Source organism: Pelmatolapia mariae, linkage group LG1 (genome assembly GCF_036321145.2).
Source record: "Pelmatolapia mariae isolate MD_Pm_ZW linkage group LG1, Pm_UMD_F_2, whole genome shotgun sequence".
NCBI classification, from domain to species: domain Eukaryota; kingdom Metazoa; phylum Chordata; class Actinopteri; order Cichliformes; family Cichlidae; genus Pelmatolapia; species Pelmatolapia mariae.
Window position 1 is genome coordinate 35,138,310 of NC_086227.1, and position 13,709 is coordinate 35,152,018.

The 13,709-nt window shown below is 38.5% G+C and overlaps 1 protein-coding gene across 4 annotated transcripts in view; it reads right to left on the minus strand.

Annotated features, from left to right (window-relative positions):
* The window catches only part of LOC134631562 (myocyte-specific enhancer factor 2A-like), a 47,479-nt gene continuing 33,770 nt past the window's right edge, over positions 1-13,709 (minus strand). For all 4 annotated transcript variants that reach the window (XM_063480029.1, XM_063480020.1, XM_063480046.1 and 1 more), the window contains exons 4-10: positions 9,429-9,563; positions 8,982-9,177; positions 8,374-8,427; positions 7,352-7,491; positions 3,874-3,997; positions 1,711-1,813; positions 1-1,027 (exon numbers count right to left, since the gene is read on the minus strand). In XM_063480029.1, the coding sequence (XP_063336099.1) occupies positions 694-1,027; positions 1,711-1,813; positions 3,874-3,997; positions 7,352-7,491; positions 8,374-8,427; positions 8,982-9,177; positions 9,429-9,563 (1,086 nt within the window). In that variant the 3' untranslated portion in view covers positions 1-693. The remainder of the gene's footprint in view (positions 1,028-1,710; positions 1,814-3,873; positions 3,998-7,351; positions 7,492-8,373; positions 8,428-8,981; positions 9,178-9,428; positions 9,564-13,709) is intronic.

Sequence of the window (13,709 nt, forward strand, 5' to 3'; positions counted from 1 at the left end):
TATAGTTACACCAAAAGTGATATATATTAAAGATACTATGTACAAACAATAGTGACATGTTTTGGTAGTACATATACAAGTGTCCATGGCTTTCGATTTCAAATCTGAATGAAATATTGTATAATTTTGTGCACAATATAAAAACACACACAACATAGAAAACAGTATACTGCTTTGGCTGATATAAATACGTGTTTTTATAAAGAGGAGTAACAGAAATGATGATGTGGAGGGAGTATTGCTTTCACGAAGGACGCATTTAATGGTTTTAAACCCTGAGAAGATTAGAAATGAATTGGTTGACACCTAGTAACTTTACCCACTCATGAACGTTGATTTTATGCTTTGTCTCTCTTCCATCCAGCGCCACAGTGCACTGCAAATGGAAATAACTGTACTCTACTGTAACTGTACTGCATTTGGACCCAGATATTTAATCTGCAAAGCTTTAATTGTTTGTAAAAGAAGAAAATAAGATTAAATGAAGTGCCACTGTAATTTCAGCTTTATCCAATCCAGAATGCTCAGACTAATGTCGCTCAACCCTTCTCAAGAAATTCTGAATAACCACAACAACAGCAAAAAAAATATTTAAAGCAAATTCAACAGAACAATAAAAACCACATTTCATTTGCACAACAGTGTCCTTCCTGTTTTTTGCCCTGGTGCAGCTTCTCGATGTAGCTCCAGGCTCTATGTCACCCAGCTGTCCATTCGGATTCGCTTGACTGTCGGACTCTCCCTGCCCTCTGACCGACTCACAGGGAGCAAGTGGAAGTCAGGTCGCTGCTGCTCTTCCCGGTCACTGCCGCCCTCGTGAGAGCTGCAGGAGGAACCAACGCTGTCAGAAGGGGACCGCCCCATCTCTGCTCGAGCTGATGAGGAGGCAGAGGAGTGATGATGAGGGTGAACATGTGGATGGATCATGTACCCAGACTGGCTGAGGTGGTCGCGGGGTGGAGAGATTGGCTCAGCTTTGATGTTGATGTTATGATTGGTGCTGATGGAGAGAGTGGAGCTTCCTGACCTACAGACAGAGGAAGAGAAAATTTGAGGCTGTGACTCTGGAGTGAAGGTGCCATCTGGTGGTGACATGGCTGTAATCGGCCTGTAAACAGAAACATTTTGTCTGAAAACTGTGGCTATTGAGTACATTTAATAATAATGTATTTAAAGTAAAAAGTGGAGATAACTGTATTTCTGTTTTATGCTCTTTTAAACATCTACGTTACCACAGATTAAGAGGCCAGTATTGTACTTACAATTTGATTGATTTCATAGCTAGAGTAAAATGTGTCTAATAGACGTAACATATAGCAGATATGTTGAGATTATAAAATAGCTTTTTATTACATACATCACCCAAAAGTACATAACTTCATGGTCTTACACAAAAGCAAAAATGTGTGATGTTTGAACAAGAATGGTTATTAAAAAAATGCCTCTTTATTACATATTTTAGGGCAATTATCTATGTCATGGAATCTGTTATCATATATATTATATCTATGTATATAGTTATACATATTTGCATTTTTCCAACTCTGTGCACGCTGTTTCAGTTTATTGCACACTGTATGATCAGGTAATTTTTAACTTTATGTCAACAACACAGTATGTCTGCACAAAAAAAAAACAGTGTAAAGAAATGGTTAAACATTTTATCTGTAAATCATGAAGGGAGACAGTTTAACTGTGTCAGGCTCTTACCCCATGGAGTTCAGCTGCTGTTGCTCCCATGCTGCCATTGAGCTCAGAGAGGGCCCTGCAGCAGAGTTAAAGCCTGATAACTCTCCACTGTTCAGGGAGTAATCTGACAAAGACAGAAAGAGAGAGACTACATGCAACATCATGCTGATCAAAAAGCATTACACTTCTGTAAAAAGTCAAACATGACCTTTTTTAACAACACTTGAATACAGTATAAACGCTGCACCACAACTTCTCTTACACTCTTGTTATGAGCTGCTAAGCTACCTGAAACTATTTCACTTTTAGTAATGTGCTGAAAATTTGTAAAAGTGAAACCAGAACTAACCCACTAGAGCCCTGTATTTTCCCACATGCATAGAGGCCTCTATACTCAGTTTTGTGACACAAGGTAGCTGAGAGGCTTTGAAAGTTGGTATTTTGTTGATCACTGGATTAAATCATTGTGTTTGAAAATACTTATAGTACACAACAACACAGAGAACTCTGTTGTGTAGCATTAGAAAAATATTTCAATACTATATCATTTGGCAACAATCACAGTGTTTTTAGTTAGTTAACTAACTTTAATTAGCTATTTCAGGGTTTTATATATATATATATATATATATATATATATATATATATATATATATATATATAACTGAATACAGACTGGATAGAGTGCTTTGAAAAAAATTAAATGTTAAAGAAAATTTCAGGCCAGAAAAAAAGTAATTTCCAACTAACTGTGGGATTTCATCTGCCTTGCTAGAAGGCAGGGCTGTTATGTGCTTGGTTGTCTCAGGGGAATCTTTACACAGTCTGCACCTGGGGTCTTGTCTGGTGTGGTAGACCACAGCCTCTATGGATCTTGTACTTAGAGCTTGTTCCTGTGCTGCCATGATTAGTGCCTCTGTGATGTCTTTCAATCCAGCTTTGTCCAGACACTGGTAGTATTTCTAAATGTCAGCCACTTCTATCTGCTGCAAACCGTGCACGGGCCTGTCCTCCCATGATGGTTTGTCTCCTTGCACCTCTTCTTTCTCGGGTTTCTGCTGCCTGAGGTATTCACTAAGCACAAGGTCAATTGTGGCAATGTTGTTGTTGATGTTTGTTGTCTCATCCTGGACAGTGATTTGGTTTATTTCAGAGAGATAGAAGGCAGGAGAATAAACCAGCTATACTCTACTGAACCATCCAAGGTATCCCCTCAGTTGAAGGGGATATGCGAGAAGCATATGGGAGAAGGACACAGCCCATAACAGCAATGCTCAGTGGCTGACCTTCTGCACTCATGTTGCCATAGATTAGCACACTCACACATCCATGATTCACAGTTACCACTGTGCAGCCAGTGTAGTAGTCCTGGCCAGGTCAACATAAAAAAAACAACAACCACACACTGTACAAAATCTGATCTAGACTAAATTGGTTTTATTTAACCAGAGAATGTCCTGCCAGTGTTCATAAGACTTCTTTTCATTTTCCTTGGCAAGGTTTAATGTTGTAGTTTTGTTCCACTTGACCACAATGAGCAAAAACGCCCCATGTGAAACAGTTACCCATCTCTTGTTTGATAGAAGTTTGTGCTAACTGCAATTTGTGGATACTCGTGGAGACTTTTGTTGTTGTTAGTAAGGCTCTTCCTTTGCATCCAAACACCTGAGTCATTTTCATTTTACCTATATTTGCAGCCTTTACTCTTGTATTCCATCCCATATCGTTATGAAATCTCACAGCTGCAGTTTGTTATTTTTTCAGGGAATTCCTTACAATCAAGAACTATTAGAAACAATTCAGGCTAAAACTAAAACAAAAAAGTTATTATTTTTCAAGCCGCTTAATAAGCTTGAAAACCTTCCAGTGTGACTGAACTAAAGCATTTCTGGATAGAAGAGTGGGTCAAATTGCCACCATGAATGCCAGAGACTGATCTCTAGATATCAAAAGTATGTGGTTGCAGCTACTGCTGCTAAAGCTGGCGGTTTGGCAAGCTATTAGGCTCAGGGAGCAATTCATTTTTTCACATTCACTTTTTCACTTCCATCCAAGTAGCATTTAAATCTAGCATTTTGTATTTCTTCAGGCTGCTGTTGCTTTATGTTATTTTTATTTTTAAGATCTAACAGCGTTTATGTTAAATGAATGGAATACACACAAAAAAGTAAAAAGAACTTGTACCGTTGTAGGCAGAGCCGATGCCAGCATAGACCAGACTCTGATGGGGTAGACTGGGTGTGGTGATAGAGACCACTGGTGTGGAAAGAGGCTGACTGGACTGACTGCTACTCATCCTTTGGTTATTCTGAAAACAAATAATAAACAAAGACATAAAGTCACTAAGTTCACTCATGAAATGTTAGTCTTCTCTTAGTTTGTTGCTTTTTGTGCTTAGATCGCAATTATAGTGTTCGCTAGAACTAGACTTGTAATGCCCCATTTCAACCACAAGATGTCAGTATAGGCTCACATCCCCTGTTTTAAAAACAAAACAAAAAAACATTAAGCAGTTCAAAATATATATTTTTGAATTTCCTACACTTCCCATAGTGCTAGCAGAAGTTGCACATGAATTGAACAAGGATTTGCATTCTTCTCAACAAAACTGAATGTTTTGTAAAAACAGAAGTCTAATGGAAATCCACTAACTATTCAGAAACTGCAGTTAGTTTTTAAGATCTTTAGTTTAAAAAATGTATTTTTTGAATGTTTATTTTTAACCCAAGACTTGATAGTCTAATTTATCAGTCAGTTTCCTTTAATGACATGAAATCCTCTTTTTTTCCAAAAAGCGATATCAGTGCAATTTATTTGACTGTCTGCTTTTAAAAAACACACAACTGAAATATCAACTGAATATCAGCAGGTAATTCATTCTTAATTAGTCATTGTCCTAAAATAGCCTATCGGTTCAGAACAGGTGGCTCATGAACTCAACTTATCACACTGAATTTAGGAGTTGTTTTTCGTTCATCTTTCAATCACGTCACCCTGAACCAGGTCATTCATTACTCAGCAAACATAAAAACAATGGGTTAACCAACCCATACATGTCTCATTCCCTGTGTTTTCTATGGTGTCCTTGCATTTGTGGACTACAGATAATGCACTACAGAATCCAAGTTAAAGCTATCATGGTAGTGAGTAGTGATGTTAGCAATGACACAGACATCCTGTTAAGAAATGCAGACCTCCTCAGTTGTTTTTGCTTTGTTGTTTTCGCCTGTTTGTGCAAAACACACTAAACAAAGCATGCCGCTTACACTAACATGTGCACACATGCATACAGGAGGAAGTGAAAGGCAGTTTCAAAATGATCACACTGAGGAGGAGTTGTGAGACCACAACACAACATCTTTTGCTGGAGTGAATGAAAAGCAGAAAGAAAAATATGAGTGGCTTCTTCTGTTGGTTTAAACAGGGTAGAGGCATTAGCCATATCATGGTTCGCTTTTTATAAGTGTTCCAGCTTCAAACGACTGCAAACCCATTCAGCACAGTTCCTGAAAACTAAATCAGACTCTGCCAGATTCTGTTTCCTGCAAACATGACAACAATAAATTATTTGTCACCCAGTCACCGATAATTGACAAACAGAAAAGATCAACAGAATGATGAGGAATTATGATTACTTAATGTGGAATGAATGGCCGCTGATTCATCACTTCTCCAGAAGAAATTTAGTCACGCTGAATTTCAGTGACATTAAACATCGCTATTAAAACTTTAAAAGCTACCTATAATGTGCTCTGAATTTGTAATCTAAATTATATTTAATATATTTATTTTACTATTAATTTCTAAATAGTCCGGATATTCTTTTCTTATATCGCACATATGTGAAACTCTTCCTTATTCTATGAAAAAACTTTGACATTAATTTCTAGAACACCAGAAAATAGAAACTCATATCCTTCTGCAATATGTAAAAATCCCCTGGAAACCGCAACCAGTAGAATAATGGAGCTGGTCGGTCACCATAAAAAGAAAAATACAAAGAAAAGAGTGTCAGTTTGCATTGTTTACTAATTGTTACATCATGTCTGAGCACAGTGTGGGAGGCAAGGGTAACAGTAGGAGATTTAAGGGCAAATCAATGACTTCAGCGACCCGGCACAGCTGCAGAATGTGGAATAAGAAAGGAAAACAGACTCCTTCTACAGTCTTCCGAGTCATCTTACACAACCATGAACTGGTGCTCTGATGTCATGTATATAAAGACCGTAACTTCGTGTACCATGCAGCTTTTAAAGCACTTTTTTATGCCACGTTTCAAATTTGATTTTATTTCTGCATTTCAGTTCTACTGGTACTGAGTCTAAACAAGACTTGAGCTTCCATAAAGAATTTGCACTGCCCTCACAAAGAGGCATGTGACTTGGCAACTTAGACAAAACTGTCAGTAGTCTTTTCAGATGAACAGGCTGTTGTTTTCCAAAACTTTGGGGCATAATTTTAACTAATAAGCTTTTACATTCAGTCTGAGATAAGGATTATGGGATGTGTCTGTGTGAACAAGCAAGGGTGCCAAGCGAAGCAGAAGTCACACTAAACTAATTTTAACTTCAATTTCTGCTAATACTGAAATGCCTAAAATTTTTTGTAATAAAAAATATTAAACACATTATAATTAACAGTGCCGACGCCAACCTTTGCTATCTTGGCTTCAAATCCATCCAAATGACCTCTTTAATACCATGTTATGTCTTTGAAATAGAAACTCTTTTCTGTGTTAGTTTAAGCTGCTATTTAGTGTGAACACCAATTTAGGTCATAGATTTTATGATGAGATATATATGCATTTAGTCAAATGTGTGACAAACTTCAGTCTGGAAACCCTTCAGGCTAGTCTGTTGACTTAGCCTCTGAGTATAATGGGCGATCTTTCACAGCTTCTGGCGTAGCCAGTGGATATCTGGGCTTTCTGAGGTTGCACTCCCCTTTTACTCTCCACACAGAAATTTTACCTAAAGCCTACTGCTACTAGTTAAATGCTAGTGTTTCCAAAGGAAAAATCTGACTAGAAGTGGACCACTAACAGAACTTTGTGCCTTGCCTATAGATTCTGCACATCCACGTGTGTTTTAAAGAGATTACGGGAACCTTAAATGTAATCAAAAGGGTGTTAGTTCACAATAGGACTGAATCTTGTTGAGTCTACTGGAAGGGACTATAAAGAAGTAGCAGTGAAGTCGGTCAAATGAGGCATGCAAGTTTTTGCCAGTATTGTCTGTTCTTCAAAGGAACTATGATTCCATCTGTAAAACCACCAACCATCTGCCCCAAATAGTGTCAAACCAATTGTTCTCAAAAGTTGTTGGCCCACTCTGTGGTAATCTGTGTCATATATTTACCCTGTTCATGCCTGACTACAGCATCCCACAGGCTTAGAAAACACAATGTACTGTTCTGATTCTTAATAAAATCCAGACTCAGGAATCAAAAGTTCATGGTTTTATAGAGCTGTCTGTCAGCAGCTAGAGGACTCTTCCTTGTTCCAGTCAAAACTAAAACTACATCACATGTTACAAGCTTGATTGTTGTTCTGTATTGGACCTAAATAAATACATAAAGCTTTAGGTAACATTTTTGAGAATATTACTCGTCATAAAGGCTTTTTTTTTGTTTTAGTCTTAAATATAAAAGAAAACATACTTACCAGTGATTGCATCATTCCTTTGGAGTGGGGGATGACGACCCGGAGGTCTGTCTTGCGGCTGGTAGGGACCATGCTGTTCCCATGAGGTGGAAGAGGAGGAGGAGGAGATTTTGATGGTATGATCTTTCCAAATCCATTCACTAAATACAGAAACGTGGAGGATGTTAAGAAGTTATGGTAATTCAATTCCAACTTTCACTTAAGTGTTGATTCTAGCTACTTTTTGTAAGAATTTTGCAAAGGATATTTTTTTGTTAATGGAAAGCGTCATGCATATAGCACAAGTTTTTAATATTTAGAGCTTTGGAATGCACTTGAAAATGGAGTGGGGTATTACAGTCTCATGTATTAGATCCATTAAATCAACATGTCCACGGCCAAGTTCTGCATGCAGACTGGAGTAAGTACAGCTATATATTATACAGGAGATAATCATGAATAATTCATCTTTTCTCTCTCTTGGCATTACATAATGGCAGTGTTCCTGAGAAGGAGAGGACGGACATGGCAGGAGGGGACAGTTTGTAGAAAGGGTTGTGGACCAAAGCATAAGGGCAGAAGAGCAGCAACAAAAACCAGGAGGAATGAAACTGAGGTGCAGCCAGGCTCCTGGAAGAACACATCCCTCCACTGGCCTTAACTGACCAAAAACAAATCCATCACCATCCTACATCAACTCCCACTATTTTAAGAAGCACTAACAGAACCTCAGAGGAGCCATGAACTAATTATCAGAACAGAAAGCAGAAAAGGGATGTTTATTTCTGTGGAATTTCTTTCTTATATTTCATTCTTTTGTAATTTATTGGCTAATTTTAATCCCTTAAGGCCCTAGAAAAAAATCAAGAAAACAAATAACCATTTGTTCGAACAGATCACACACAGTTAACACATGCAGCTGCTCACATGGGATCACAAGCAAAACAAGCTTGCAAAGACTACTCCACATGCAGGGAGTTGTGTTTGTGCATATGCAGTATACATGTCAGAGCATGTTTGTTAAACTCCTGTTGGATACATACCAGTCGGTCCAGATCCATTTTGCAGAGCCAGCTCGGAACTGCCCTGCAGGCCACCTGAGGATAAACACAACACACTCGTTAGGATTCGTTATTACATTTTTCTCGCATTTAATGGTCTGTAATCACTAGGAGCCACTCTGCATGCATCCATCTTTTTATCTTATTAGTAAGATTTTAAATAAGATTGCAGCTTTAAGTAAGATTGCTTTAGATCGTTCACTTTCCATTTGCTCAAATGTATTTTCACCAGCAGGGGCTTTTTATGTGACATACTAGCAGAACAATAACAGTCAAACTGTTGTTTTATCAGATACGCTGTCTTCAACTCAATGTTAAAAAATAAATAAACAAATTCGAAATCAGTAATTCCTCCTGCGCAGAATGTTTGCATGGCTCATCTCCTGCATCTCCATTAAAAACTACGATACTGTCTAATTAAAATACATAGTTTTCTACATAGTCGCTCTTCTACTCATAATTCTAAGGCTTATCTGGACATCCTTGCACACATTCATTTTCATGTCTCCTCTGTTATTGTCATCGGCTCAGTGTGCAGTTTAACAGTAATTTTAGTTACCAAAGAGCAACACAAAGCTCATTTTACTCACCTCCAGCACTCGGGGGTCTTTGTGAGGAGTTTATGTTTCTGTGGAGGTGCGTGTGAGGTGAGGAGAGGATCCCACCGTCAGCCAAAGCTGCTGTGGCTGCAGCTAGTGCCTGGGAAGTTGCCCCTCCTCCACTGTGACTGTAGGCCATGCTGCCTGGTGCTACATGCATGAAGTGCTGTTGCTGCTGGCCTGTGGACTAAGAAGGCAGCAAGAGACAAAAAGAGCCAATGAATGTTGAAATGAAATACATGAACTGGTAAAATGCAATTGTCTTTTATCAATCGTATTGCCTCCATCTTGGTGTCTGTGAGCATGATCAGACATATTGAGCTTCTTAATTAATGACCCTACAGAGAAAATGGGGGTGAGGAAAAGCCAGCATGATACAGTCACTAAACAAAATGTTGAAAACCAACAAAAAACAATCAAACAAAAAATGCAACTTACAATTTTATGAGTCTTCATCATGTTGTCAAACTCCTCATTAATCTTCTTGTATTTTTCTTCAGTATTAGGAGTGAGAACATAGGATGCCTCAGCATCAGGGCTGTCGCAGCCTCTGTGTTCCTTCTTGTTAAGAGCCTGTAGGTGAAATGGTTATGAAAGAGTAGCATTAAAAGAAGGGGCAAACTGGTGAGCATTGGTTAAAAAAACAAACAAAAGCCTTTCACCACCAGTTCTTTAGTAAAAGGTTAAAATTAGTAAAAACATGCATTTTAATGAACTGATAATCTGATTGTTGAGAGCAGAGACAGAAGAGAAAGAGTATGCATAGTCAGTACCTAAATTGATTGTGGAACATTAAAGTTGAGGTACTACCAAAAACAGGATGTGTATGGATCTGGTTGCTCCCTGTGTGCAATGTGGTTGAAATCAGGAAGGGTAACTGACCACTGAGAACACTAGAAATCAGATTCAAGTCTCGTAACGCTCACTGTACATAGCTGCTTCTCAGACACTGAGAGCACATTTACAAATTTACAGGTTTATAGTCAAAACATTTTTTTCCTGATGCACTGAGCATGGAGAACACCGTTGAGTATGCATAGATAGTGATATTTCTATACAGGCTTCTCAGGCAAGGTGTTAGTCGCAGAGGTGGCAAAAGTGCAGACATTCTGTAACTAAGAAGAAGTATAGATATTAGTGTTAAAAAACATTTTCAGTTTTACTTAAGTAAAGAAGTACAGGCTCTGGGTGAATGAGGCAAGTTGTGTAAAGCGCTTTGAGTGCTCAGATAATGTCGGAAAGCGCTATATAGGAACCAGTCCATTTACTTCACACTAGGCTTTTTTTAATGTGTTTCACCATTTGTACACAGTTTCTTACTCAGTCTACACACATAAAAATAAACCTCATCTCTGAGCTGCACCACTGTGGAAATAAAGGTACTTAATCTGCACAATCACTGACAAACAAGATGAAACTGTAAAGTGGTCTTAAGCAAGATATTTAAGCACGTCCCTGATTATTTACTGGAAGACACTGATGTGACACTGAACCTCATCAACACCTATTTCAGCTTCAGTTTCTAAGGTGAGAAAATTTTAATGTCTCAGTATCTCAGCTCTAGAGCAGTATAGCACCTTGTGGAGACAAATATTATCTGCCTCCATATTTACTGTGAAGACTCTGTGACTTTTGAAGCCGCTGCTCTGTGTAGTTTGCACTTTAAGGGTTTTCTTCCTCTAAAGAGAGGCTGCTCCATAAAGCAGACTTGCTGATCTTCTGTAGCAACCTTTTAAACACAATGAACCAGAGCACACACATATGTTTTTTAGAGCATGCCAGAAACAACTTTGAATGTAGTTCGATGGTTTTAGTTATGTAAGGCAGACAGACAGGGAAATAAAAGGCAAAGAGTTGACTGTTAATGGATCCCTGAGCGTCACTGAGAGTGAGCCATCAAATTAGATTCACAACTCCTGTGTCTGTGGAGGGTTATATTACTACTGGCAGTGTAGCTTAGACAAATCTCTACAGTGCTGTCAAAGGCAGTGCTGGTAAAGAAAATGGTACTTTGGAATAGGAACTAAATCTTGGGTTGGAATTCCATTCATGGTAAAGACTAGAGGCCAAGACGAGTATCACAAATCATCAACATTCTTCAATTATTATAGTTATTAAACACTCACTTGCCACTCTTTTAGTTACAAAAGTCATTAAAACAAATATCTGACACTAACAACTAACAACTCACTGCATGTAGTCATGTTAACATCGTCAAAATGACGTCCCAGTGGTCAAAGTAAACATCAGAATGGGGAAGACTGATGACTCAAGTGTCTCTGAACATGGTGCCAGACAGGCTGGTCAGAGTATTGCAGAAACTGATGATCTACTGGGGTTTTTCCAACACAACCATCTCTACATTATAAAGAGAATGGTCTGAATAAGACAAACTGTTCATTGAGCAGCAGTTCTCTGGAGCTGCTCTCATATTAGTACTTTGATCTCCGCCATGTACTTAAGGACAAACAGTATCTGAATATTCTGTTCACTATGCAGCCCTATTCATCTTTTTTGATGCTAACTTGTTTAACAAGTACTTCAGACATTTTATATTCCTGGAAAGACCCGTCTGCTACAGCCTGGGATAAAATAAGACCCTGTAACAACAAAACAATTACCTAAAAGATGCTGTAATTCTCCGGTGGATTATAGGCCTCCATAAGCACATTAATAAGTGATGGTACATTTCAAATATTTAACATCAACATGTGTCATGCATTAAAATAGAAGAAGATACGTAATTCCCACTGTACATAAAATCAAGTGAAGCATGGCACTTGCACTGCAAGCTGGTTTTGAATGATTAGGTTTAGTTGACTAGTTTGAAATACAGACCGATTAACTGATATTTGGTCATTTTCAGCACTTGGCCTTTGGCAGATGAGTCACTCTAATAAATAAATAAACAAAAATCATGCCAATATCATGCAAGCCTGTACCATTACATAATTTCCCTGGTATCCATCGCCTCATCTCTGCTCATCTCACGTCATAGCGTGAAATGAAAGGACCATCAGGGCATCACACCACCCAGCTGACTGTTGGTCCACCACATGTGCTCTGCATTCCCAGACACTAGTACTTACTTAAAGCTTTAAAAACACACACAAATCTATTTTCACAACCGCTGACTGCTTAAAAAGTCACTCACTCAGTTCCTGTACAATCCTGGCTGCTGCATTTCAGTTCTAGTAAATTCAAGCTAAACAGAATGACAAAGGATGCACATATTTTCTGTTCATTCAGTTCAACACAAGCTTTAACTAATCCTGTCTGACTGCTTGTTTGTTGGATGCTATTGTTTGACAACTATGTTATTTTGTCTAATTATGGGAAGAGATATTACGGTATATTATGTGGGTTACATAACCAATTACTTGTAATTATTCAAAGTGACAGCTTTCAAACACAGTAACCATCAGGGATTTAAAAGTGCTGTAAATTATAGAAGGGATGTAAATAACAAAAGGAAAAAGGATGCAAAATGCATCCAAATTTGCAGATCTGCTGCAAAACCCTTTGACTATCCACCATCATGCTGTGCATTTTTTCAGCAAACAAATGATGTCCAATACAAAGAGTCTGGTGCAGACATTTGCAAATACATTTGCAAATATTATACAGCTGTCTTCTGGCAAGACTACCAAAGGAAAACACTGTGACACATAACCTATATTGAGATAAAGGCATTGGAACGTGTCTCTGTAAACAAGAGGGCCAGGAATGTTGTTTAAAAATTCATCTGTGCTTTCAAAGACTAATGTCTGTCGTGTGAAAGTAAGCTCTGGCACAAATCCTTGACTTAGCTGCTGATTAAGATCAAATGATCACACTAATATCTATTCTGGTCCAAGTGTCACATTAACAACAGACAAAAAATGATGCAGGAAAAGCCCCTATCTGGCTGCTTTAAAGCTTTAAAATACTGGCATTCTAATGTATACGCACTGTAAGTCTTCACAGTACCTTGTAAATATATGTGACACAATACCAGAGCAAAATGTACCATTCCAGCAATGAGATTAAGCATATAATGAATGTGTAATTATTATTAATGATGTGAGGAGACACGAGCTTGACATGAGCTTTTTTAGTTGCTCCGCTCAGAAGTTTATTAGTCTGCAATCATTCTCTGATTCAGGTGTGCCCTGTGCTTGACCTTGCAACAGAAGGAAAGGGAAACCAGCTGTTATCAATTATCTGACCACACACTTTCTTTGAATATTACATACTAGTTTTAAAAAATTAAACAAACAGCTTTCATTAGAGATGTGACAGTGGATACAGTACCCCACAGTATGTATCTCCACAGATGCTGGTTCAAACCACTACATCATGTCTGGGCACTATCTTAAAGTGGCTGTTAGAGGATATGACAGTGTGTATGTGTGTCCTTATCATCTCAAATGTCAAAGTCGGCTTTAGTAGATCTCCAAAGGCATCTGGATCACTGCCACCATGAGGCACGAGCTGCACCACTAAGCATCTTGACATGTGAGGGTGACGTCTTGTTGCTCTCGGGGCAACATCACAGATAAAATAAGACCCCCTCTTTCTCTGGAGCGAGTCTTTTCCAGTCGGGTGATTGCCCTATAGGCTAAGAATAGGCCAGGCATGGGAGTGCTTGAGGAGTGATCCAATGCATCTCTGGCAGAGAGAAAACGCACAGCTCGCATACTTTGAAAGGCACACTTACATTTCACAGATTGCTTTCAC